At 44.3% G+C, this 24,453-nt stretch overlaps 1 protein-coding gene across 8 annotated transcripts in view; it reads right to left on the reverse strand.

Annotated features, from left to right (window-relative positions):
* The window catches only part of nbeaa (neurobeachin a), a 1,044,979-nt gene that overhangs the window by 809,112 nt on the left and 211,414 nt on the right, over positions 1-24,453 (reverse strand). For all 8 annotated transcript variants that reach the window (XM_038817846.1, XM_038817850.1, XM_038817848.1 and 5 more), the window contains exons 9-10: positions 17,982-18,179; positions 12,540-12,673 (exon numbers count right to left, since the gene is read on the reverse strand). In XM_038817846.1, coding sequence (XP_038673774.1) covers positions 12,540-12,673; positions 17,982-18,179 — 332 coding nt within the window. The remainder of the gene's footprint in view (positions 1-12,539; positions 12,674-17,981; positions 18,180-24,453) is intronic.

Below are 24,453 nucleotides of genomic sequence, written 5' to 3' on the forward strand. Positions count from 1 at the left end.
TCTTTTTATCCAACGCTGTATATTCTTCGATATACAGGGCTGACATGATTTGTTGGATCCATACCTTTTTTTTATTGGAACATGTTGGCCCTGTTCTCTCCCTATTTCCTTCTTGAATGTGTCCCACTGTTCTGTCACAGATTTACGTAAAAATGTCTGTCCCCAGTCCACAGTTTAGAACTTTGATTTCAGGCCCACACTTGTCCTTTTCCATAACAAAATTGAATCTGCCAGCTGTCTGGAAAATACTCTTCAACCATTGATACTTCAACCGTTTTCCCAGCTCAGTTAGCTAAAATTAAGTTCAGCACCACCGCCTCTCTTGTAGACCTTTTACGTACTGGCTTAAAAAGTTCTCATGAATGCATTTTAAGAATTCCACTCTCTCAAAACCTTTCATGCTCTGACTACCCCAGTTAATGCTTTTACACTTGTCTGAAATATATGCCTTTCTGCTCTTCTATTTCTCTCGGACTTTTAGCGAACTTCTAGAAGATTCCCAGCAATGTTATTGCTCCTTTTTGGTTTTTAAGTTCTACCCATAAGGTTTTATTTGAAGAGCCTTCTAAGATGACGCCCCTCCTTACTGCTGTAATTGATTCCCTATCAAAATTGCACACCCTCTCCTTTTTTACCTCCTTCCCTGTCTTGTCTGAAGTTCCTGCATCCTAGAATATAGAGCTGCCAATCGGCCCCTCTCTCAACCTGTCTCAGTGACAGCAATTACATCATACCCCCATGTTTTAATTTGTGCCATCCACCCATCTGCCTTGTTCGTCAGGCTCCTTGCATTAAAATAAATACCATCCAATCATGCCAAACTCCCGTGTGACTCAACTGGCCTAGAACTTCTATGCCTTCCTGACTCACTTGCTGTCTCTTCTAATTTTGGCAGTGCATCTCCTCATGCTGAACCTTCTCTCATGATCCCACCACCCCCCTCCCCTCAAACAAGTTAGTTTAAAACATCTGCTACAGCACAAGCAAGCCTCCCTGCAAGGACGCTGGTCCCACTTCAGCTCAGCTGCAACCCATCTACCCTCCAAAAACCATCCCAATGTCCCAGAAATCTAAAGCACTCCCTCCTGCACCATCTTTCCAGCCACGCATTCATCTGGACTAACCTCCTAAAAAGTAAAGTCGCCATAATCCCTGATGGCCAGACGCTGCTGGTGGTGCTTTAAGCTGAGGATCACCCCACTTGAGGTGAGGGGCAAGGTTGAGAAGGCGGGCCTCCATGAATAACCTCAGCCGGTATGGGAACTGAACCCGTGCTGTTAGCCTCGCTCTGCATCACCAACCACTGTCCAGCCAACTGAGCTAAACCAGCCCTAGGTTTATAACGTCTATTTCTAGACTCACTAGCAGATGGTACAGGAAGTAATCCAGACATGACTACCTTCTGTGTCCTGTTTTTTAATCCACTTCCTGGCTACCTAAATTCTGCTTGGAGGACCTCATCCTTTTCTGCCTAATCGCTGGTACCAATGAGTACAATGATATCTGTTCATTTTCCCTCCTCCTTCAGTGTGCCTTGCAGCCGGTCAGTGACATCAAATCAGTCAAATGAGGACTTCTGTTGGCCAGGTTACAGAAGAAAACTGATGGGTGTACATAACCAAATGTTTTATGCACTGGAAAGTCTGTACTCAATATCAAGCAGCATGGAACATAGAACATAACAGCGCAGTACAGGCCCATCGGCCCTCAATGTTGCACCGACTTCTGAAACCAATCTAAAACCCATCGACACTGTTCCCTTATCATCCATTTGTTTATCCAATGACCATTAAAATGCCATTAGTGTTGGCGAGTCCACTACTGTTGCAGGCAGGGCATTCCACCCGCTTACTACTCTCTGAGTAAAAAACCTACCTCTAACATCTGTCCTATATCTATCTCCCCTCAATTTAAAGCTATTCCCCTCATGCTAGAGGGGCGACCTGATAGAAGTTTATAAAATTATTAGGGGTATAGAAATGGTGAACAGTGGAGGTTTTTTCCCAGGGCGGAAATGACAATTACAAGGGGGCACAAGTTCAAGGTGAGAGGGGAAAGGTTCAGTGGAGATGTGCGGGGGAAAGTTTTACACAGAGGGTGGTGGTGGCGTGGAATGCACTGCCAAGTGAGGTGGTTGAGGCAGATATGTTAGCGACGTTTAAGACTTATCTGGATGTGCACATGAACAGACGGGGTATAGAAGGACACAGGCGGTTTGTCTAGACAGGACACGTGATCGTTGCAGGCTTTTTCCTGTGCTGTATTGTTCTTTGTTCAAATATAGATTGGAGTTGTAGAAGTTTGTAAAGGGCAGGGGGTGAGGGCAAGAGTTTCGACAATGTGTTCAGGAAAATTCTCTACAGCAGTATGTTTCCACTCCAATGAGAAAAGTGAGCATTGTTGGGACCTAGTCCTTGGGAATGAAGTGAGCCAAGTGGATCAAGTGTCAGTAGGAGAACAGTTGGGGGACAATGATCATTGTCTCATAAGGTTTAGGCTGACTATGGAGAGGGACAAAGAACAATCCAGAGTAAGAATAATTAACTGGGGGAAAGCCAGCTTCACTGGGTAAGAATGGGCCTGGGCTGAATACATTATAATGAGACTTTGGCATGAAAAATGGGCTACTGCGGAATAAGAGATCGTTCGGACACAGATCAGGTATATTCCCTCGAAACGGGAATATACCTGATCTGTATAAAGCTAGGGCAAAAAAATGTGGAACCCTCTGGATGACAAAGGAGATAGAAATTAAGATGAAGACCATAAGACCATAAAGCGCATGGAATTACGGGTAGTGTATTGAAATGGATAAAAAGTTGGTTAGCAGACCGGAAGCAAGAAGTTGGAATAAATGGGTCTTTTTCCAACTGGCAGGCAGTGACTAGTGGGGTACTGCAGGGATCTGTGTTAAGACCCCAACTGTTCACTTTCTATATTAATGATTTGGAAGAGGGAACTAAATGTATGATCTTCTATCTCCACATTTGCAGGTGATGCAAAGTTGGGTGGGAGGGTGAGCTGTGAAGAGGATGCAGACATGCGTCAGTGGGATTTGGGCAGGCTGAGTGAGTGGGCCTATGCATGGCAGATGCAGTATAATGTGGATAAATGTGAGGTTATCCGCTTCTGTAGCAAAAATAGGCAGATAGATTATTATTTAAATGGGTATAAATTGGTAGATGTGGATACTCAGCGAGACCTTGGTGTCTTCGTGCATCAGTCGCTGAGAGTGCGCAGGTACAGCAGTCAGTAAAGAAGGCAAATGGCATGTTAGCCTTCATAACCAGAGAATTTGAGTACAGGAATAGGGTTTTTCACTGCAATTGCACAGGGAATTGGTGAGGCCACACCTGGAGTGTGTAGTTCTGGTGTTCTTATCTGAGGAAAGATATTCTTGCTATGGAGGGAGTGCAGCAAAGGTTTACCAGGTTGGGATGGCGGGGCTATCATATAAGGAGATACTAAATCGGTTAGGATTATATTAATTGGAATTTAGAAGAATGAGAGGAGATCTCTTAGAAACTTATAAAATTTTAACAGGATTAGGCATGGTTTACATAAAGAATGTTCCCGATGGGGGAAACCTTTTAGGACTAAGGTGAGGAGAAACGTCTTCACCCAAAGAGTGGTGAATCTGTGGAATTCATTACCACAGAAAGTAGTTGAGGCCAAAACATTGTGTAATTTCAAGAAGGAATTAGATATAGCTCTTGGGACTAAAGGGATCAAGGGATATGGAGGGGTAGGCGGGATCAGGGTACTGAACTTGATGATCAGCCATGATCATAATGAATAGCGGAGCAAGGTTCGAAAAGCCAAATGTCCATCTCCTGCTTCTATTCTCTAAGTATAGGAGCAAAATTAGGCCATTTGGCCTATCAATCCTACTCCGCCATTCAATCATGGCTGATCTGTTTCTCATCCCCATTCTCCTGCCTTCTCCCTGTAACCCCAAATCCCCTTATTAATCAAGAACCCATCTAACACTGTCTTAAATACACTCAGTGATCGAACCTAGATTTGGTTCGCAAGTGGGTAGTGGGGGGGGGGGGGCCAGTATGGGAGCAGATGGAGGCAGCCTCTTGTAAAGACACGAGTTTGGGGGCACTGGTAACGGCACTTCTGCCATTCTCGCCGGCCAGATACTCCACAAGCCCGGTGGTTGTGGCGGTCCTCAGGGTGTGGGGACAGTGACGGCAGCATTTGGGGCTGGAGGGGGCTTCAGTTTGGGCACCGATTTGTGGGAATCACCAGTTTGTTCTGGGAGGCTGGATGTGGGGTTTCAGGGGTGGCATCGGGCAGGGATTGAGTGATTTGGGGGACTTCAATATATATATTTTTTTATTAATTTACGGGATGTGGGCCAGCATTTATTGCCCATCCGTGGTTGCCCTTCAGAAGGTGGCAATGAGTTGCCTTCTTGAATCTCTGCAGTCTGTGAGGTGTAGGTACACCCACTGTGCTGTTAGGGAGGGAGTTCCAGAAAGTTGCCCCAGTGAAGAAATAGTGATGTTTTCCAAGTCAGGGTGGTGAGTGACTTGGAGGGGAACCTCCAAGCTGTGGGGTTCCCAGGTATCTGCTGCTCTTGTCCTTCTAGCTGGTAGTGGTCGTGGGTTTGGAAGGTGCTATCTCAGGAACCTTGGTGAGTTACTGCAGTGCGTCTTGTAAATGGTACACATGGTTGCCACTGATAATCGGTAGTGGAGAGTTTGAATGTTTGTAGAAGGAGCAGCAATCAAGCGGGTTGCTTTGTCCTGGATGGCGTCGAGCTTCTTCTGTGTTGCTGGAGCTGCACTCATCCAGGCATGTGGAGCGTTTCCATTACACTCCTGACTTGTGCTTGTGGACAGGATTGTGTTGGGGACGGCGGCAGCAGGAGGTGAGTTAGGATTCCTAGCCTTTGACTTGCCCTGAAAGCCACAGCATTAAAATGCCTAGACCAGTTCAGTTTCTGATCAATGGTAACCCCCCAGGATATTGATTGTGGGGATTCAGCAATGATAATGCCATTGTCTGTCATGGGGCGATAGTTAGATCCTCTCTTGCAGGAGATAGTTATTGCCTGGCACTTGTATGGCGCGAATGTAACTTGCCACTTGTCAGCCCAAGCCTGGATATTGTCTGATCTTACTGCATTTGGACATGGACTGCTTCATTATCTGAGGAGTCGCAAATGGTGCTGAACATTGTGCAGTCATCCGCAAACATCCCCACTTCTGACCTTATGATGGGAGGTCATTATGAAGCAGCTGAAGATGTTTGGGCCTAAGACACTACCCTGACCCTGAAGAACACCTGCAGTGATGTACTAGAATTGAGATGATTGACTTTCAACCACCAACCACCACAACCATCTTGCTTTGTGCCAGGTATGACTCCAACCAGCAGAGAGTTTCCCCCTTAATTCCCAATTGTCTCCAGTTTAGCTAGGGTTCCTTAATGCTATACTCGACCAAATGCTGCCTTGATGTCAAGGGCAGCCACTCTCACCTCACTTCTGGCATTCAGCTCTTTTGTCCATGTTTGAACCAAGGCTGTAATGAGGTCAGGAGTTGAGTGACCCTGGCGGAACGCAAACTGAGCGTCCGGGAGCAATTTATTGCTGAGTAAGTGCCGCTTGATAGCACTGTGGATGACTCCTTCCATCACTTTGCTGATGATGGAGAGTAGACTGATAGGGTAGTAATTGGCTGGGTTGCATTTGTCCTGTTTCTTGTGTACACACCTGGGCAATTTTCCACATTGCCGGGTAGATGCCAGTGTTGTAGCTGTACTGGAACAGCTTGACTAGGGGGTGCGGCCAGTTCTGGAGCACAAGTCTTCAGTACTATTGCCGGAATGTTGTCAGGGCCCATAGCCTTTGCAGTATCCAGTATGCCTTCAGTGGTTTCTTAATATCATGTGGAGTGAATTGTATTGGCTGAAGACTGACATCTGTGATGCTGGTGACCTCCAAAGGAAACCAAGATGGATGGATCATCTGGCTGAAGATTGTTGCGAATGCCTCAGCTTTGTCTTTTGTACATATGTGCTGGGCTCCTCCATCACTGAGGATGGTAATATTTGTGGAGCCTCCTCCTCCAGTGAGTTATTTAATTGTCCATCACCATTCATGGCTGGATGTGGCAGGACTGCAGAGCTTAGATCTGATGCATTTGTTGTGGCGTCGCTTAGCTCTGTCTATTACTTGTTGCTTATGCTGTTTGGCACACAAGTAGTCCTGTGTTACAGCTTCACCAGGTTGACACCTCATTTTTCGGTATGCCTGATGTTGCTCCTGGCATGCTTTACTGCACTCTTCATTGAACCAGGGTTGATCCCCTGGCTTGGTGGTAATGGTAGAGTGTGGGATACGCCGGGCCATGAGGTTGCAGATTGTGGTTGAATACAATTCTGCTGCTGCTGATGGCCCACAGCGCCTCATGGATGCCCAATCTTGAGTTGCTAGATCTGTTTGAAGTCTGTCCCATTTAGCACGGTGGTAATGCCACACAACATGATGAAGGGTATCCTCAATGTGAAAACGGGGACTGTGCAGTGGCTACTTGATACTGTCATGGACAAATGGATCTGCAGCAGGCAGATTGGTGAGGATGAGATCAACTATGTTTTTCCCTCTTGTTGGTTCCCTCACCAACTGCTGCAGTCCCAGTCTAGCAGCTATGTCATTTACGACCCAGCCAGCTTGGTCTCCTTCCTTATGTAGTTGAGCTACCCACAGAGCTGTGAACTTGGCTCTGGCTGCACACCCCAGAGGAACTGCCATTCCCACCATTTTCCAACACAGAATGATGGTTCTTGAGTGAGTGCACTCTGGGGCTTTTGTAACTATGTGCCTGCCTACCTTCATCTGACTGGGAGCCACCCATTCTCTCTCTGACTGCATTTCCTTACGCTGCAGGGTGACCACGACTAAAAACATGCTATCCACATAACTCAACCTCGCGGATATAGCTCAGTGCCTCAAGCCTACGCTCAAGCTCCGAAACGCAGAGCTCAAGTTGGTCAAACTGGTGGCACTTCCTGCGTGGTCATCCAGACTGCAAAGACTGCCTATGAATCTTCACTTCGCGCAGGCGATGCAACATACAGAACTGAACTCCCCTCCTGTAACTTTAGTTAAAACATGGGCAGCACGGTGGCGCAGTGGTTAGCACTGCTGCCTCACGGCGCCGAGGTCCCAGGTTCAATCCCGTCTCTGGGTCACTGTCCGTGTGGAGTTTGCACATTCTCCCCGTGTTTGCGTGGGTTTTCCTCCCACAACCCAAAGATGTGCAGGCTAGGTGGATTGGCCACGCTAAACTGCCCTTAATTGGAAAAAATTAATTAAAATAAAAAACTTTTGTCAAAAGGCTCTTAAATAAATTTCTGCTGGGCATAAATTTAAGATATCTTTGTTTAAACTTGTACCGTATCTTAATTTGCTTTAAAATGGAGAAAGCTACTTATCCACTACTTAATGAGTGTGTCAGGAGTGCTCTGCTCAGCCCTGCTGCTCCCTCGCAGGTCAGCTTCTGTAGCTGCAACATAACTCTTATTATCTATATTCTTCAGTCTTTTAATTTTATATATTAAGTCTTTGCCCATCTTCTCCGAATTCCTATTATCTCCAAATTCCCAATTAAGCCACTCTGTTCAGATGCCATTCCGTTTCAGAACTGCTCTGTTCAGTTTGCAGACGACAAATGTCAAGTAGAAAATGTAATTGAGAACTAGTCCGAATATAGAAGGTTCAGAGTGGAGCATTTAAATCAAATAGGAGCAAAAAAATGGAGCAGCAAAAATGGAGCAGCTAACACAGAAGGGAATCCCATAGTTCTCTATGACATAGAAATAGTAAACAGGGGAGTAAAAGGAGTAGGGCCAACTGGGGACCAACCAAAATGGGTTTATGCATGGAAGAAGGGGATGTGGCTGAGGTATCAAATTAATATTATGCATCTGTCTTTACCAAGGAAAAAGATGCTGCCCAGGCCATGGTGAGAGGGGGCATTTCAGACACAAGAAGGATTTATAATAGATAAGGAGATAGCATTGGAAAAACTAACTGTACTTAAAGTTGATAAAGCACCAGGGCTAGACGAGATGTATCCAAGGATACTGACAGAAGTGAGAGTAGAAATAGCAGAGACACCGTCCAAACTTTGTCAGTTGTAAACTCAGAGGTGGTGTCAGAGGACTGGAGAATTGTAAATTTCATAGAATTTCATAGAATTTACAGAGCAGAAGGAAGCCATCTTTGTTCCCATTTAGTTAAATCCCGCTCAATGGATGTAATGGCAACTTAAGTTACTTGAGGCCCAATTCTACCACTGCCTCAGCTCACCTGATTTTCATGATTTGTCATAACCAGTCCAACTCACTCCTGGCCAATCTTTCATGTTCTACCAACATAAACTTGACGTCATCCAAAACTCTGCTAAACATGTCCAAACTCGCAACAAGTCCCATTCATCCATCAATCCTGAGCTCACTGACCTACTTTAACTTGAAAATAAGCACCGCCTCGATATTAAAATTCTTTTTTACCCCCCACCAAAAAAATCCCTCTGGTATGTAATGGAAACTACGAGGGAGCAAGTTATCCTAGATCTGGTCCTGTGTAACGAGACAGGAATAATTAATGTTCACATAGTCAGGACGCCTCTCGGAAGGAGCGATCAAAGTATGGTTGAATTTTAAATACAGATGGAGGAGAGTGGGGTATCACGGCAGCACAGTGGTTAGCACTATTGCTTCACAGCACCAGGGTCCCAGTTCAATTCCAGGCTTGGGTCACTGTCTGTGCGGAGTCTGCACGTTCTCCCCGTGTCTTTGTGGGTTTCCTCCGGGTGCTTCCATTTCCTCCCACAAGTCTCGAAAGACATGGGGCGGAATTCTCCGCTCCCCACGTGGCGTGGGAGAATCGTGGGAGGGCCTCTCGACATTTTTTATGCCCCCCTGGTGCCCCCAGCGATATCCCCCCCCCCGGGACTCGGAAAAATTGCTGCTCGCCGTTTTTCACGGCAAACGGCGATTCTCCGAGCCCGATGGGCCGAGCGGCCGGTCCTTCACGCCCGTTTCACCACGGCAGCAACCACACCTGGTCGCTGCATTCGTGAAACGGGCACCAGATGCCCGTTAGGGGCATTTAGGGGCCCGATTTGGATGGGAGCACCGCGACTGTGCTCGGGAGGAGACAGGCCCGCGATCGGTGCCCACCGATCGTCGGGCCAGCGTCCAAAACGGACGCACACTTTCCCCTCCGCCGCCCGCCAAGATCAAGCCGCCACGTCTTTCCGGGTGGCGGAGGAGAAAGACAGCACCGCGCATGCGCGGGTTCGTGCCGTCTGCGCGCTGATGTCATTCGTGCATGCGCGGGTTGGAACCGGCAACCCGCGCATGCGCGGCTGACGTCTGAAAGCCGGAGAATACCGCCCATGATGTTAGGTGAATTGGACAATCTGAATTCTCCCTCAGTGTTCCCGAACAGGTGCCGGAGTGTGGTGACTAGGAGCTTTTCACAGTAACTTCATTGCAGTGTTAATGTAAGCCTACTTGTGACACTAATAAAGATTATTATTCTTACTATTAGACGGTAAAATTCAATACCAGTGTCATGTGTTTAAACAAAGGAGACTACAATGAAATGAAGGAGTTGGCTAAGATAGACTGGAATCAAAGATTTTATAGTGAGACAATTGAGGAACAGTGGAAGGCTTTCAAAGCAATTTTTTGCAGTGCTCAGCAAAAGTATATCAGTGAAAAGGAAGAGCTCTCGGAAATGGTATAATCAGCCATGGATATCTAAGAAAATAAAGGAGGGTATCAAATTGAAAGAAAATGCATACAAAGGATTAGTGGGAAACTAGAGGATTGGGGAATCTTTAAACATCAACAGAAAACCATGAAAAAAACTAGAAAGAAAAGTATGATAGATTATGAGAGTCAACCAGCTCAGAATATAAAAACAAATAGGAAAAGTTTCTACAAATATATAAAAGGAAAAAGCGTGGCTAAGTTAAACATTGATCCTATAGAGGGTGAGAAGGGGGATTTAAGAAAGGGAAATGAGGAAATGGCCAAGGCATTGAACAGGTATTTTGTGTCAGTCTTCACAGTGGAAGACACAAATCACATACCAATAATTGATGGCAAGGAGGCTATGGCAGGTGAGGACCCAGAAACGATCATTATCACTAAGGAGGCAGTGTTGGGCAACTAATGGGGCTAAAGGTAGATAAATCTCATGGCCCTCATGGAATACAACCCAGGGTGCTAAAAAGATGGTGGCGAAAATAGCTCGTGGTAATTTACCAAAATTCGCTGGACTCTGAGGCGGTTCTGGCAGATTGGAAAACAACAAAGATGGCGCCACTGTTTTAAAAAGGAGGTAGACAAAAGGCGGGTAACTCTAGGCCGGTTAGCTTAACTTCCGTCGTGGGGAAAATGCTTGAACCTACCATCACGGAAGAAATAATGAGGCATCTGGATAGAAATTGTCTCATTGGGCAGGCGCAGCATGTGTTCATGAAAGGCAGGTCATGTTTATCTAATTTACTGGAATTCTTTGAGGACATTACGAGCACGGTGGACAACGGGGAACCGATGGATGGGGTGCATTTGGATTTCCAGAGGCATTCGACAAGATGCCGCACAAGATAAAGGTGTACAGTAAAGGTGTACGGCATTACTGGTAATGTATTAGCATGGATAGAGGATTGGTTAACTAACAGAAAACAAAGAGTGATTTTCTGGTGGGCGATCAGTGGCCAGTGGTGTGCCTCAGGAATCAGTGTTGGGACCGCAATGGTTTACAATTTACAAAGATAATTTGGAGTTGGGGACCAAGTGTGATGTGTCAAAGTTCGCAGATGACACTTAGATGAGTGGTAAAGTGTGCAGAGGACACTGAAAGTCTACAGGGGGATATAGATAAAGTGAGTGGGCAAGAGTCTGGCAGATGGAGTACAATGTTGGTAAATGTGAGGTCATCCATTTTGTTAGGAATAAAATCAAAATGGATTATTATTTAAATGGTAAAAAATTGCAGCATGCTACTGTTCAGAGGGACCTGGATGTCCTCGTGCATGAATCGCAAAAAGTTGGTTTGCAGGTGCAGCAGGTAATTAAGGCGGCAAATCAAATTTTGTCCTTCACTGCTAGGGGGATGGAGTTCAAAAACAGGGAGGTTATGGTGCAGCTGTATAGGGTGCTGGTGAGGCCACACCTGGTGTACTGTTTACCGCAGTTTAGGTCTCCTTACTTTAGAATGGATGTACTGGCACTGGAGGGGGTGCAAGGGAGATACGCTCGGTTGATTCCGGAGTTGAGACGATTGGCTTTTGAGGAGAGACTGAGTAGACTGGGAGTATACTCATTAGAATTTAGAAGAATGAGGGGGAATCTTATAGAAATATATAAAATTATGACGGAAATAGGTAAGAGGTTGTTTCCACTGGTGGGTGAAACTAGAACTAGGGGTGTAGCCTCAAAATAAGGGGGAGCAGATTTAGGACTGAGTTGAGAAGGAACTTCTTCACCCAAAGGGATCTGAATCTGTGGAATTTCCTGCCCAGTGAAGCAGTTGAGGTGACCTTGTTGAATGCTTTTAAGGCAAAGAGAGATAGATTGTTGAACAGTAAAGGAATTAAGGGTTATGGTGAGCGAGTGGGTAAGTGGAACTGAGTCCACAAAAAGATCAGCCATGATCTTATTGAATGGCGGAGCAGGCTCGAGAGGCCAGATGACCTACTCCTGTTCCTAGTTATTATGTTCTTATATTCTCACCCCTCCCTACCTCTGAAATCTCTTCAGCCCCACAACCTTTTGAGATATTGTTTTTTTTTATTTGTTCAGGGACATGAGCATCGCAGGCTGTGCCAGCATTTATTGCCCATCCCCAATTGCCCTTAAGGAGGCAGTTAAGAGTCAACCATATAGGCCAGACCATGTAAGGAGGGCAGATTTCCTTCCCTAAAGGACATTAGAGAACCAAATGCGTTTTTATGACAATTGGCAATAGTTTCATGATCATCTATAGACTTATCTACATCCTCTAATTCAGGCCACTTGAACATCCCCCATTTCAATCACTGCACCATTGGTTGCCATGCTTTCTGCTGCCAAGGCCTTAAGCTCTAGAATTCACTCTCTAAATCTCTCTACCCCCTTTAACACACTCTTTAAAACCTAGTTCCTTGATCAAGCTTTTGATCATTTGCCACATTATCTGCTTATGTGGCCCATTGTCAGCTTTTGTTTTACCCCATCCTGTGAAGAGCCTGCGGCACCTGACTTTGTTAAAGGTGCTATAAAAATATACATTTTTTGCTGATAAGTAAAATACTTTTGTAAATTTGTCATTTCTCCAAACAACTTGGAAATTAAGAAATAGTTGACTGCCCTGAATATTATTTGATACATTCAAATGGAAACAATATTGTTCTTCCATTTTGAAGGAGACATGAGGCTCTCATCTACATTGAGATATTTTGCCAGAATATTCAGCCCAAGCACTGAGGTTTAGTACACACACATTTTCTTCTAATGCTTACCAGACTGTGGTCTCCAGCTGACTGTCATTTTGCTGATGGCAGTCCAACTGTGCAAAAAGTGTGAAAAGAACCTGAATTCCACCAACAGAATGGATCGCACTGTGAATTGAGTGTGTCACAATAGCTTTTACATCCTAAAGCAAAGCAGAACAGAACAAAATGTATTACTTGTCCTCAAACAATGCATTCAACATCTCATTCCAGAAATGATCAAATATTAAAATATCATTGTTTACTTGGGCAATATAGTCCCACAAATATCATCAATATATTATTGTGATGGTGCACAAATTTGGTTATACATGTGTGAGGAAATCATAGAAATCAAGCATTTACAGACTGGAAGGAGGCCTGTGGGGAAATATTAAAAGTAAATTTTGAAAATATTGCAACTGTGGGCAAGTCAAATAAAGAATTAGTTGGGTTGTAGATGAAGCACAAGCTTGTATTGTTCGGAGTCAAGGTCAGATTATACATTTTCAGTTTGGTAATGATAAAAGTGACATGTTATACCAGCCTTTCAGGATACAGACTGCAAATGTGCAGAGCCAGTAAGTTGCCAGCGTGAGTGATGGTAAGGGGCATCATTCAGAAGTCACATTTCAAAACTGTAAGTCAATTAGGGGCAGAGAGGGTTGTGATACCAGAAATTGCAGGTTAAAAAGCTCAACTTGGCGCTGCAAGTAGGGTCACTTGAGGAAATGGAACCGGAGATACGGACATCAGACCTACATTGGGCCCTGGAGGTAAGGACACCTCTTTATTAACAAATACCCTCAGTCTTTCTTTAGACTTAATAATCCTCTTACACGACCTTGAACCTCTTCGGTATGGTATCCAGCTCAAGTCCCTAACAGACATTTGGATTTTGGAGGTATACAGGATAGATACACCAGCCCAACTGAAAAGCTTCACGGCTTGTGTCTAAACAAAAATAATTTGTATTATGGCAGAGGAAAAGGGCAAACAGTTGCCTACCACAGTCAAAGGAGGGCAAGTCACGCCAGACATTTCCATCGATGAGATCCTTTGGCAATGAAAAGAGTATATTGAACAACAGTTTGACTTATCCAAAACCGGTACCAAGATTGAGGAAAAATAAGGTACCTCTAAAGGACAATGGTCCTTGGAAGATATCAAAAGGATCAGGGAAAAATTACCCATATGAAGGAAAAGGAACAAACCAAATGGTCCCTAGTTGTCATGAACCAGGTTCAACAGTGAAATGAAATTCCGAGTCAATCCCAACATGATCGCACACTGACCACTACAAAAGAACAGCTGAGGGCAGGAAGCGAACAGTCAAGGTCAGATTATACATTTGCAGTTTGGCAGTGATAAAAGTGAAATGTTACACCAGCCTTTCAGGGTCAGACTGGAAATGTGCAGAGCCAGTAAGTTAGATACCAGCATGAGTGATAGTATGGAGCACCATTCAGAAGTAACAATTCAAAACTTGAAAGCCAATTAGGGGCAGAGACGGGGGCGGTACCAGAAAGTGCAGGTAAAATGCTCTTGGTGCACATGGTGCCCTCTCTCTTCTTTGTTCTCTTTGCTTTGTTCTCTTCCTTATGCTCTGCTAGCCTTTTATTTCTTTTGTTTATATTTGAAAGTGTACTAACCAAGTTTCTGCAATAAACTCAATCTCAAACTACAACCGGACCCCGTCTCTTACTAGAAAATAAGAGATCCTACAAGGCCATTCAGCCCATCATGTGCACACTGGCCAAAAGGTAGCCACCCAGTCTAGTCTCACTATCCAGCGCTTGGGCCATAGCCTTGCAGGTTACAGCACTTCAAATGTATTTCCAAATACTTGTTAAATGTTAAGGGTTTATGCCTCTACCACCCTTTCAGGCAGTGAGTTCCAGATTCCCACCACCCTCTGGGTAAAAGGGTTTTCCCCATAGTCCTCGTACCTCGTAACCCAAATCTATACCTCCTGATTCAGAACTCCTCAACCAAAGAGAATAGGGTTGTCTTATCTCTCTATCTAGCCTGTTGCTACATTGACATCCTTGTAGCTGTGTAAGATGATGGCCTTGCAATAAATAAAATCCATTGATTTGCTGCAAAAGGGTGCATCTGAGATACCGTAAAAGTAAGACCTTTGTTATTTCAAACCATGCTTATGTTTAAAAGGAGAGGAGTGTTTTTTTGTTATGATTTCTGGAAAGTAGGTAATTAAAGACGTTGGGCTGGATTCACCGCTGCCCACCGCCAGTCGTGGGGTTTCCGATGCGGCGGTGAATCGGGCGTCGTGAAGAAAACAGGATCGGTGTCTGTTCTGATGCCCAGGCCCTCTGCTAGCAGTGGATTCGAGGTTCACGTCCAGGCGCCAGCAGAAGAAGGCAAATTAGTCTTAATGACCATTTGCATCCACTGGCCGGGCACCATATTCTCCCTGGTCCTCTTGTCTGGGACTCACATGGGCGGAATTTACTCCAGGTATTTCCCAGCATGGCCCTGGCATGGTGGACCTTGCTATGGGCCAAGCGGATAACACCTTAAGGGAGCTGCCCGTAAAGCCCATCAAAGGGCCACCCTCCCCTGCCCCACAATGCAAGGCGTGTCCACGCCACCGCTACCAGAACTTCTAAATAAAGAGGGTACCCCAGAGACACGCTAAATAAAGAGACCACTCCCAAGAGGCCTCCTAAATATGGGATCCCCGAGACCCCCCAGAGACCCCCTAAATAGGGAGACCCGCACCCACGGACCCCCCTGCCCCACCAAAATGGGAAATCTGTACGGAAGCCCCCCCAGAAAAGGGAAACATGTGAGGAAGTCCCCGCAAAAAAGAGACCATTGTTGGGAAGCTAGAGAGCAGTCCAGACAGAGGCAGTAAAGAAAACTACGGTTGCAGACACTTCCATATACTAATGACCCTTTGAGAGAAATAAATTCTCCTCATATCTGTCATCAATGATAGGCCTCTTATTCTTTAACCATTTCCGCTGGTTCTAGTCTCTCCCATTTGGCAGAGGTCTGCAGCGGCCGCGCCCGACCCGGCCTGCCACAAACTGCCCCCTTTTGACCAGGCTCACCACCCCAGGATCACCCGCCACCAATACCCTCAGCCCCCCGCCATAGCCCCCCTGCCTGCGGAACAGCTCCCACCCGACTGTGGCGGCACTGGACTCAGTCCGCAGCCGCCACGCCAGGTTCACGAAAAAACATGTTATCTTTCTACAAGTTGAAATGTGGTGCTTCCTGTGTCTGAACCAAGCAGGTTTATGCCCCAGGTGAATGTTACAACATGGCCTATCATTGAAGACAGATATGAGGAAAATATATTTCTCTCAAAGGGTCATTAGTATATGGAAGTGTCTTCCACAGAAAACAATGGAGGCAGGGCCATTGAATTTATTCAAAGCGGAGTTGGACAGATTTTTGATAGACTAGGGTGTAAAGGGTAACATAAGAACATAAGAACTAGGAGCAGGAGTAGGCCATCTGGCCCCTCGAGCCTGCTCCGCCATTCAATTAGATCATGGCTGATCTTTTGTGGACTCAGCTCCACTTTCCGGCCCAAACACCATAACCCTTAATCCCTTTATTCTTCAAAAAACTATCTATCTTTACCTTAAAAACATGTAATGAAGGAGCCTCAACTGCTTCACTGGGCAAGGAATTCCATAGATTCACAACCCTTTGGGTGAAGAAGTTCCTCCTAAACTCAGTCCTAAATCTACATCCCCTTATTTTGAGGCTACGTCCCCTAGTTCTGCTGTCACCCGCCAGTGGAAACAACCTGCCCGCATCTATCCTATCTATTCCCTTCATAATTTTAAATGTTTCTATAAGATCCCCCCTCATCCTTCTAAATTCCAACGAGTACAGTCCCAGTCTACTCAACCTCTCCTCATAATCCAACCCCTTCAGCTCTGGGATTAACCTAGTGAATCTCCTCTGCACACCCTCCAGCGCCAGTACGTCCTTTCTCAAGTAAGGAGACCAAAACTGAACACAATACTCCAGGTGTGGCTGCACTAACACCTTATACAATTGCAACATAACCTCCCTAGTCTTAAACTCCATCCCTCTAGCAATGAAGGACAAAATTCCATTTGCCTTCTTAATCACCTGTTGCACTTGTAAACCAACCTTCTGTGACTCATGCACTAGCACACCCAAGTCTCTCTGAACAGCGGCATGCTTTAATATTTTATCGTTTAAATAATAATCCCGTTTGCTGTTATTCCTACCAAAATGGATAACCTCACATTTGTCAACATTGTATTCCATCTGCCAGACCCGAGCCCATTCACTTAACCTATCCAAATCCCTCTGCAGACTTCCAGTATCCTCTGCACTTTTCGCTTTACCACTCATCTTAGTGTCATCTGCAAACTTGGACACATTGCCCTTGGTCCCCAACTCCAAATCATCTATGTAAATTGTGAACAATTGTGGGCCCAACACAATTGTGGGTAATGGGGGGAACAGACAGCAAAGTGGAGTGGAGACCACGACCAGATCAGCTATAATCTTATTGAATGACCGACCAGGCCTGAATGATTGAATGGCCGTCTCCTGCTCCCAAGTCTTATGTTCCTATGTTCCAGTCTCCATGGGGATCCTACCAAGCTAAATCTATCCTGAATTGTTATTGCTTCTACAAAACTGTTCCTCAATTGATAACCCTTCCACCTGTCGAGCTTAATTCCTTAAAGCCAAGTTCAGAACTATACCCACCCACTCTTGCTTGGCTTGCAAACTGCCATCTCCAAAGGTTTATTTGCTTACATTGTAAGAATTCTACTCCCTCTGGAGACCCCGACAGCAGCAACAAATTTTCCCATATATAGGAAATATTACACCAATGCTAATGAAATTGCTAAACTGAGAAATATAGTTTTTCTTTAATTACAATCACCCTGACTTGTGAGATTATGTGGTTGGATAGAAATATTAAGGATCCAGCTGTATTCCCACTCTCTGAAAAGCGTAAAAGAAAGATCAAAACTGGCTACTTGGAAACACTTGCAGGTGTTCTGCTGACAAGCAATAGTGGCCTGTGATCAACACATATTCTTTGAGTTCAAGATCTGGAACCTCAAAGAAAAGATGAATAGGAGAATGTTTGAGGGTAGCATACCGAAGGTATGGCTTCAATGTGCTTTATCTCAATTGATATAACTGAGAGCAAAATATTTCATCGGCTCAAAAACTGACTGAAAAATATGCATCAGTTATTGTAGACAACATGATTTTCCCCAATGCATCTACATTCTGAGAAGAAAACCTGCAACATCCCAATATATATTGCATACAGTTCAGCAAAAGCAATCAAATTAACATTATCATCACACAATTTTATAAATGGCATCAACAAAAACTCATCATAGTCAAGCACCTAATTAACTAGAGTTCACCTTTAAGTAATTTGAAAATCATAGGTCAGTGGAAATCATACTAGTACAACATTTTAATACTAACCTGCAGCATGAGTGCATGTGGAGAATGTACAAAAATTGAAGGGTTTTCCTTCGGCGATGATTCAAGGCAAAGCTGTGCATCAGTAGCTTTGGCATTGTATGTGAAGGCAATACTACTAGCCAGCTTCCCATCATACAATACTTGCTTATGATGTTCTGCAAGATGGATGTCACTCTCCGATTTGAACTTAAAGGTACTCTGAAAAATAATACATTAATTTATGTTTTCCAAAGCATTTGAAATATTTCACAATATTAACAAAACAAAGCAGCGAATACATAGCTGTATAAAAAAACACGAGTATAAAACCATTGCAAATAATAATGCATAAAAAATTGTTAAACACATTGGGTGGGATCCTCCCTCACGCCGCATCGTTTTCTGGTGCAACGCCTCCCCCCCCCCCTTGCCGGCAGCGGGATCCTCCGTCCCTGGCAGCCTGCCAATGGGGTTTCACATTATGGGCATCCCCACGCCATCGCGAGTGCCCTGCCGGCGAAGCAGAGAATCCCGCCGATGGCGACTCCAGCCCAATGTTTCTTCCAAACTCAAACAAGTTAGTTATGCAGGTATTTTTCACAAGTCGAACAACCAATGCATTCAAAAGTTATTTATGCCATATTATTTTTATATGTCTTTACGATCTATGCTGTTTCCAGTCAAAACCCAAAATGAACTTACTTTTTATTAATGACATTTTTGCCAAGTATAGTTTGCAGCACTTTTGTGGAGCAACAATGAAATAACTAATTTTCCAGTGTTCAGTGCTTATTATTACAGTGAGTGTGAGATCAACTAGAAGATGGTTGTGATGAACATGCAGTGAAATGTGCATGCAACACAACAGACCAGAATCAGGCTGAGTCTGCCAAAACTATTAAAAAAAACAAGCCAGCAAAGAAATGACAATTTTATTCGATCAGTGTGGGTTAATCTGAATTTATATCCGAAGAATGAAACTGCCTTACCAGCTCATTCCTTGACCTTCTGCACCCTCTCCCACCCCCTGCCATGACTACAAATCCTATCATTCTATAACCCTAAATATGTTGTGTCATCATCCAATTCAATCTAAAATGCTCAGTTGGAATTACAACCTTGTTGTCACAATGACTTTTTTTTTAGAAAGAGAAATATTTGCTCGCTGATCTAATAATATTTTCATGGACAAAGTGATAACACATGTCGCTTGCTTTCTTTCACATTTAATAGTAGTTTCCAATCTGCCTTTTGTTCTGTTTCTCTTTCACTATGTCTCCCATGTACAATTTTTCATCAGCGCTGTATCGCTCTCTCTGATTCTTCCTCATTCTCTTTCTGCATAACTCTCTCCTTCAGTATCCTCTCACACATGTTCCTTTACTAATCGACTTAATTTGTCTTTTACCTCTTTTTTTTTAAAGGTAGCAGGCCCCACAGCAAGATTGGGGACAGCGCTGAGATGTACTTCTATCCCAGGCCAGATGTTCTTCCCATCACTGGTGTGGTAGATCTGGAGCCTCGGCCTTGACCAGCACTGGCATGTCCGGAAGCCACTGTGACTGGTGCAAGAGAGAAATAAAACTGTGGGCCAAAGAGTTGGGACAAGCCAGGAACGAGTAGGGGAGACATCCAAAAGCGAGCAAAGGGGGAGGGAACAGGAAGGCATTAGTAGCACTTTGACAATGAGCGCAAAGCCTGGAGCTAAGGGTGGGATGTGAGCCCGGGCTGGGTTGAGACAGAACTGAATGGGAAAAATCAGGGCCGATGGCCACAGTTGGAAGGGAGCAGGTCAACCAAGGTTGGGAGGGATCAGGTTTGGGTGGCTTGGGGCTGCAGAGCAGAAAGTTGGTAGAGAAGAATGATGTTATTTTGATGAATAATCATTTTTAATAACTCTTCCTTGGAAAAAAATTAAGTCATTCAGTGCAGTGAATTAACAACCATGCTGAGAGCACACATCCTCCCTAAACCCTATATCAATTGCCGTTTTTGCTACTGCCTGTGCTATCCTGACAGTCAGGACAGAGAAAAAGTGCGAGGAAAAGCATGGCTTGGTCAATGAATTTTTAAATATTATATGCATTTTGATCAAATTCATATCATTACAATTGATTAAAAATGTTGTCAGTGGTGGCTCAATTGGTGGCATTCTCATATCCAAGTCACAAGGTTCCAAGTTCAAGACCCACTCTAGGTTTTAAGCAAAAAAAATAACATTGACATTTTAGTGCACTAGAGAGGGAGGTGCTGGTTTTTTTGATTAGCATTAAACCAAGACCCTATCAACCTGCGTGAGTGGAAGTAAAAGATCCCAAAGCAATATTTCAAACGAGAGCAGGAGAATAATCACCTATGCACTGGTCAATAGTTAACCCTCAATCAACTTGACAAAAACAGATTACTTGCTCACTACCACATTTCTGATTGTGGGAATTGGCTGTGTGCAAATTGGCTGCTGTATTTCCTACAGTATTGCAATGGCTACAGTTCAAAAGCATTTCGTTGTCTGTAAAATGCTTTGAGACATCCGGTAGTCATTAAACGCACTCTATAAATGCAAGTGTTTTTTTACTTTTCAGACATACCAACACGAAAAAATGTTAAGAAGGAGGGATTGAGACCAAGGCCTTCAGGGAGTCAGAACTACCGGATCATACAAACAGAATAGAAACTGCGGATCAAGAGAGCAGATAACAAACATACAAAGAATCAAGTATCAAAATGTATGTATTTACATCTATTTAAAATGATGGACCTCTCATCACAGTTTACCGTGAAAACGTGCGGGGAAAGTAGAACAACGTACAAAATTGAATCACAAATATTTGACATTTGTTCACCAGTTTCTTGCTGTCTACTTTCTTATTCCTGCCTCCTTTCTTTTATGCAACTTTCTTTCTTCACTCTTCTACTAAGGTTATCCTCTTTTAGTCTGCAAATTTGTTGTTTCTTATTCAACACTCAAGTGTTTTTTGATACTTTCCATTCAAAATGTCTTCTTTCATCACCCTGAGACTGAGAATCTGCTCAACGATAGGGTTTGCTTTAATCTCAGGGTTAAATATAGCTGAGAATGAGTATGGGAACGGGGGAGGGATCACAGTAGAAGTTAATAATCAGCAGGGGCAGGATGTAGTTGGATAATAATTTAAGGGATAACCTAATTAAGTCAGATTAGTGGTAGGAACAGAGACTTTAAAGCAAAGGTAGAAGCAGAACTTACAAGCAGGGCTGAAACAGAGCTAGGCAATACTAGCTGTGATATGACTGCTGAGTGATAATGCACAGACTGGCCAAAATAAATTGGGAATGATGACCCGGCAGAAAGAATAAAACTTATGAAAAGGAACAAAATTCAAGAACCCCAAAAGAGGAAAGATGTCTGAGGCAACGCTTTGAATTTAAGTAAGGCTTTATTGCATCTCTGAAGAATACCTTAAAGCACTTTCATAAATTAGTTTGGAATCTATTCGTTTTCCACAAAACTAACTTACAGAGAGCAAAACCCCATAAATAATGAGATGGATGTTCATTTAAACTGTTTGTGGTGGTGGTGATTGAGGAAAAAATATTGATCAGCGTAGAAAGCAACTATCTATCCTCTTCAAGTACTGCAATCATATCTGTACATCTATCTCAAATTAACCTCAATTTAACATTTAGAACATAGAACATAATGTGCAAAATATCTTTTTGAGGAGATGATGGGCAGGATTCTCCATCCCTGGCCGGAATGCGTTCCCCAGTGGGACAGAAAATCAGGCACCAGGAGAAAATCAAGATTGCCGCCAGGTGCCGCTCCGAACGCGATGCTCCGCCACCACCCCATGTCATCTGTAAACGAGGTCCACTATGAGCACCCGAAGGAGGGTGTAAATAATTGCAAATGAACAACCCATTTGCATCTATTTAGTGGGCCCAGGGTCCTATGCTCCAGCCTTCCGCGATTCTCTGGTCCCTACAGCCGGGAATCATGTGGAAGCAGATCACTTGTGCACTCTATCAGCGTGGCCCTGGCGTGGTGGAACTCACAGTGGGCCAAAGGGTCCTCCTCAAGGGGACCTGCTGCCCCTTTGGCTCACCGAGAGGTCCACCACGCCAGGACCACACTGGTAGAGACCATCCAAACCACATCAAAGAGAGGTAAGTGCATTGCAAGCACTTACTGTATTCCAATCACTCAAGCGTGTGATTTCACTGCACGTACCTCTCTTTGATGTGGTCAATGTTTACAAACATTAGGGTTTCACCATTTCGGCCACTAAACCATAAAGGGAGATGAATGAATCAAAGCTACAGATGGTTTGTAGAAGCTTACAATCACAGACCATTACTAGAAATCTATCATTGGCTTGCAGCTAATGGATCTTTGGGAAACAGACGCAGGTCACAGCTGCACTCCTTCAAGGAATGGACACGTGGAGCTGCAGTGTTACAGCTGTAATTCTTCTCATTGCCCCTGTCTAGACTGCTCTCCAGCTTCCAGACAGGGGTCTCTTTTCTGGGGGGGGGAAGTTCTGTGTGTAGGGCAACTCACCATCACCTCTCAAAGGCCAATTCGAGTGGGCAATACATGTTCGCCTAGCCAGCGACACACACAACTGAATTTTCAAAATACAATATTTCAACTTTAGATTATTAATACTTTCAAGGAATACAGAAATTCTGCTGAAATAAAGAAAACACAATTCACATGTAAGTTTTGCCTATGAGAAACAATAGAGACACTCCAGGCCGATGGTAGCTCAGTCACTATGTGGATGATTTTGCATCCTAATTTTTCTTCTTGACCGTTGAATTCTAATCTATATGGAGAAGATAAATTCTCATATTAATTTATAAACAAGGAAATCATTCAGACAACTCCAGTTCCTTCATCATGATTGACTGATTGATATTTATTGTCACATGTACTGAAGTACAGTGAAAAGTATTTTTCTGCGGCCAAGGGAACTTACACAGTACGTACATAGTAAACAAAAGAATAATCGACAGAGTACATTGACAAATGGTACATCAACAAATAGTGATTGGTTACAGTGCGGAACAAGAGCAGCATTGGGCACCGTGAATAGCGTTCTTAGAGGGAACAGATCAGTCCAAGGGTTTTGTTAGTCAGAATCCATCAGGTACCCAATTGTTTTCCTTGAAAACTTCCTTCTCTAAAGAGTTTAACGAAATTGAGGATTAGAATCAAGATACACACTATATTTTAAACATGAACACACAAAATCAAACATTTTGCTGAACACATTCAATGCTGTTTGAAGAAAAGGTAGTCAGGAAAATGAGTTTGCAGAATGCTTTTGTGACTGTTTCCTAGATTAATATATTGTGGAAACAGCTAGGTTAAAGCTATTTTATATTTTGTATTGTGCAATGAGTCAGGATTAATTTGTAATCTCATATTAAAAGATGCTCTGGGGGGGGAATGTGATCAGAATAAAACTGAAATCCATATTAAGTTTGAAAGCAACTGAGAAAAAGGTGAATACAATTGAAAAGGTGAAGGCAGGGACTTCCAGTGTCGGCCATGGAGGAGTAGGTTGCACATTTGATAGCTCCCGCCTGTAACGGACTTTTGGACCTATTTCCCCCGTTTTCTTTTCAAATTTTATGGGATAAAGCAGTGAAGAGTGAGACAGTAAGGAGAAATCCCCCTCCGGTGTATGGAGAATTGGACCAGAAGTGGCCGTGTGAGACGACAAAGTCCTATAAGGGAGGCGCAAGCAGAGCTGGTAACACGGGACAGCATGGCAGAGGGCAAGGGCCGCGGGGAGACGGCACAGTGGCCGACGGAGCAGCTGGTGAAGTTTTTCGAGGATTGCTTCGCCAAGCTAAAGGAGGACACGCTGGACTCGATTAAGGCTTCGATTGATCAAGTGGTTCAGAATCAAGAAACCCACGGGAGAGCGATCCAGGAGGTCATACAAAAGTTGTCCGAGCACAAGGAGTATATAACCGCGCTGGAAAGCAAGGCGGGGATGATGAACGACCGCCAGAAAAGACTGCAGGATAAGCTGGAGGACCTGTAGAATAGGTCGAGGAGGCAGAATCTCAGAATTGTTGGCCTCCCTGAAGGCAGTGAGGGATCGGTTGCGAGGGCCTATATGACGGACATGTTGGAGAAGTTGATGGAGGCTGGAGCATTCCCTCGGCCCCTGCAATTGGACAGAGCACACAGAGCCCTCGTGAGGAAGCCGAGAGCGAACGAACAGCCGAGGCCCATGGTGGTGCGTTTTCACCGTTTCATGGACAAGGAACACGTTTTGCGGTGTACCAAGAAAGAAGAGAGCAGCAATTGGGAGAACTGTGAGTTGCGCATTCATCAGGACCAGGGGGCAGATTTGGCAAAGAGGCGAGCTGGGTTCAATTGGGCAAAAACGGCCCTCTTTAAGAAGGGGGTGAAGTTCGGGATGCTGTAGCCAGCCTGCCTGTGGGTCACACATGAGGAATGGGACTTCTACTTTGAAACGCCAGACAAAGTATG

The sequence above is a fragment of the Scyliorhinus canicula genome, chromosome 14 (genome assembly GCF_902713615.1).
Source record: "Scyliorhinus canicula chromosome 14, sScyCan1.1, whole genome shotgun sequence".
NCBI lineage: Eukaryota > Metazoa > Chordata > Chondrichthyes > Carcharhiniformes > Scyliorhinidae > Scyliorhinus > Scyliorhinus canicula.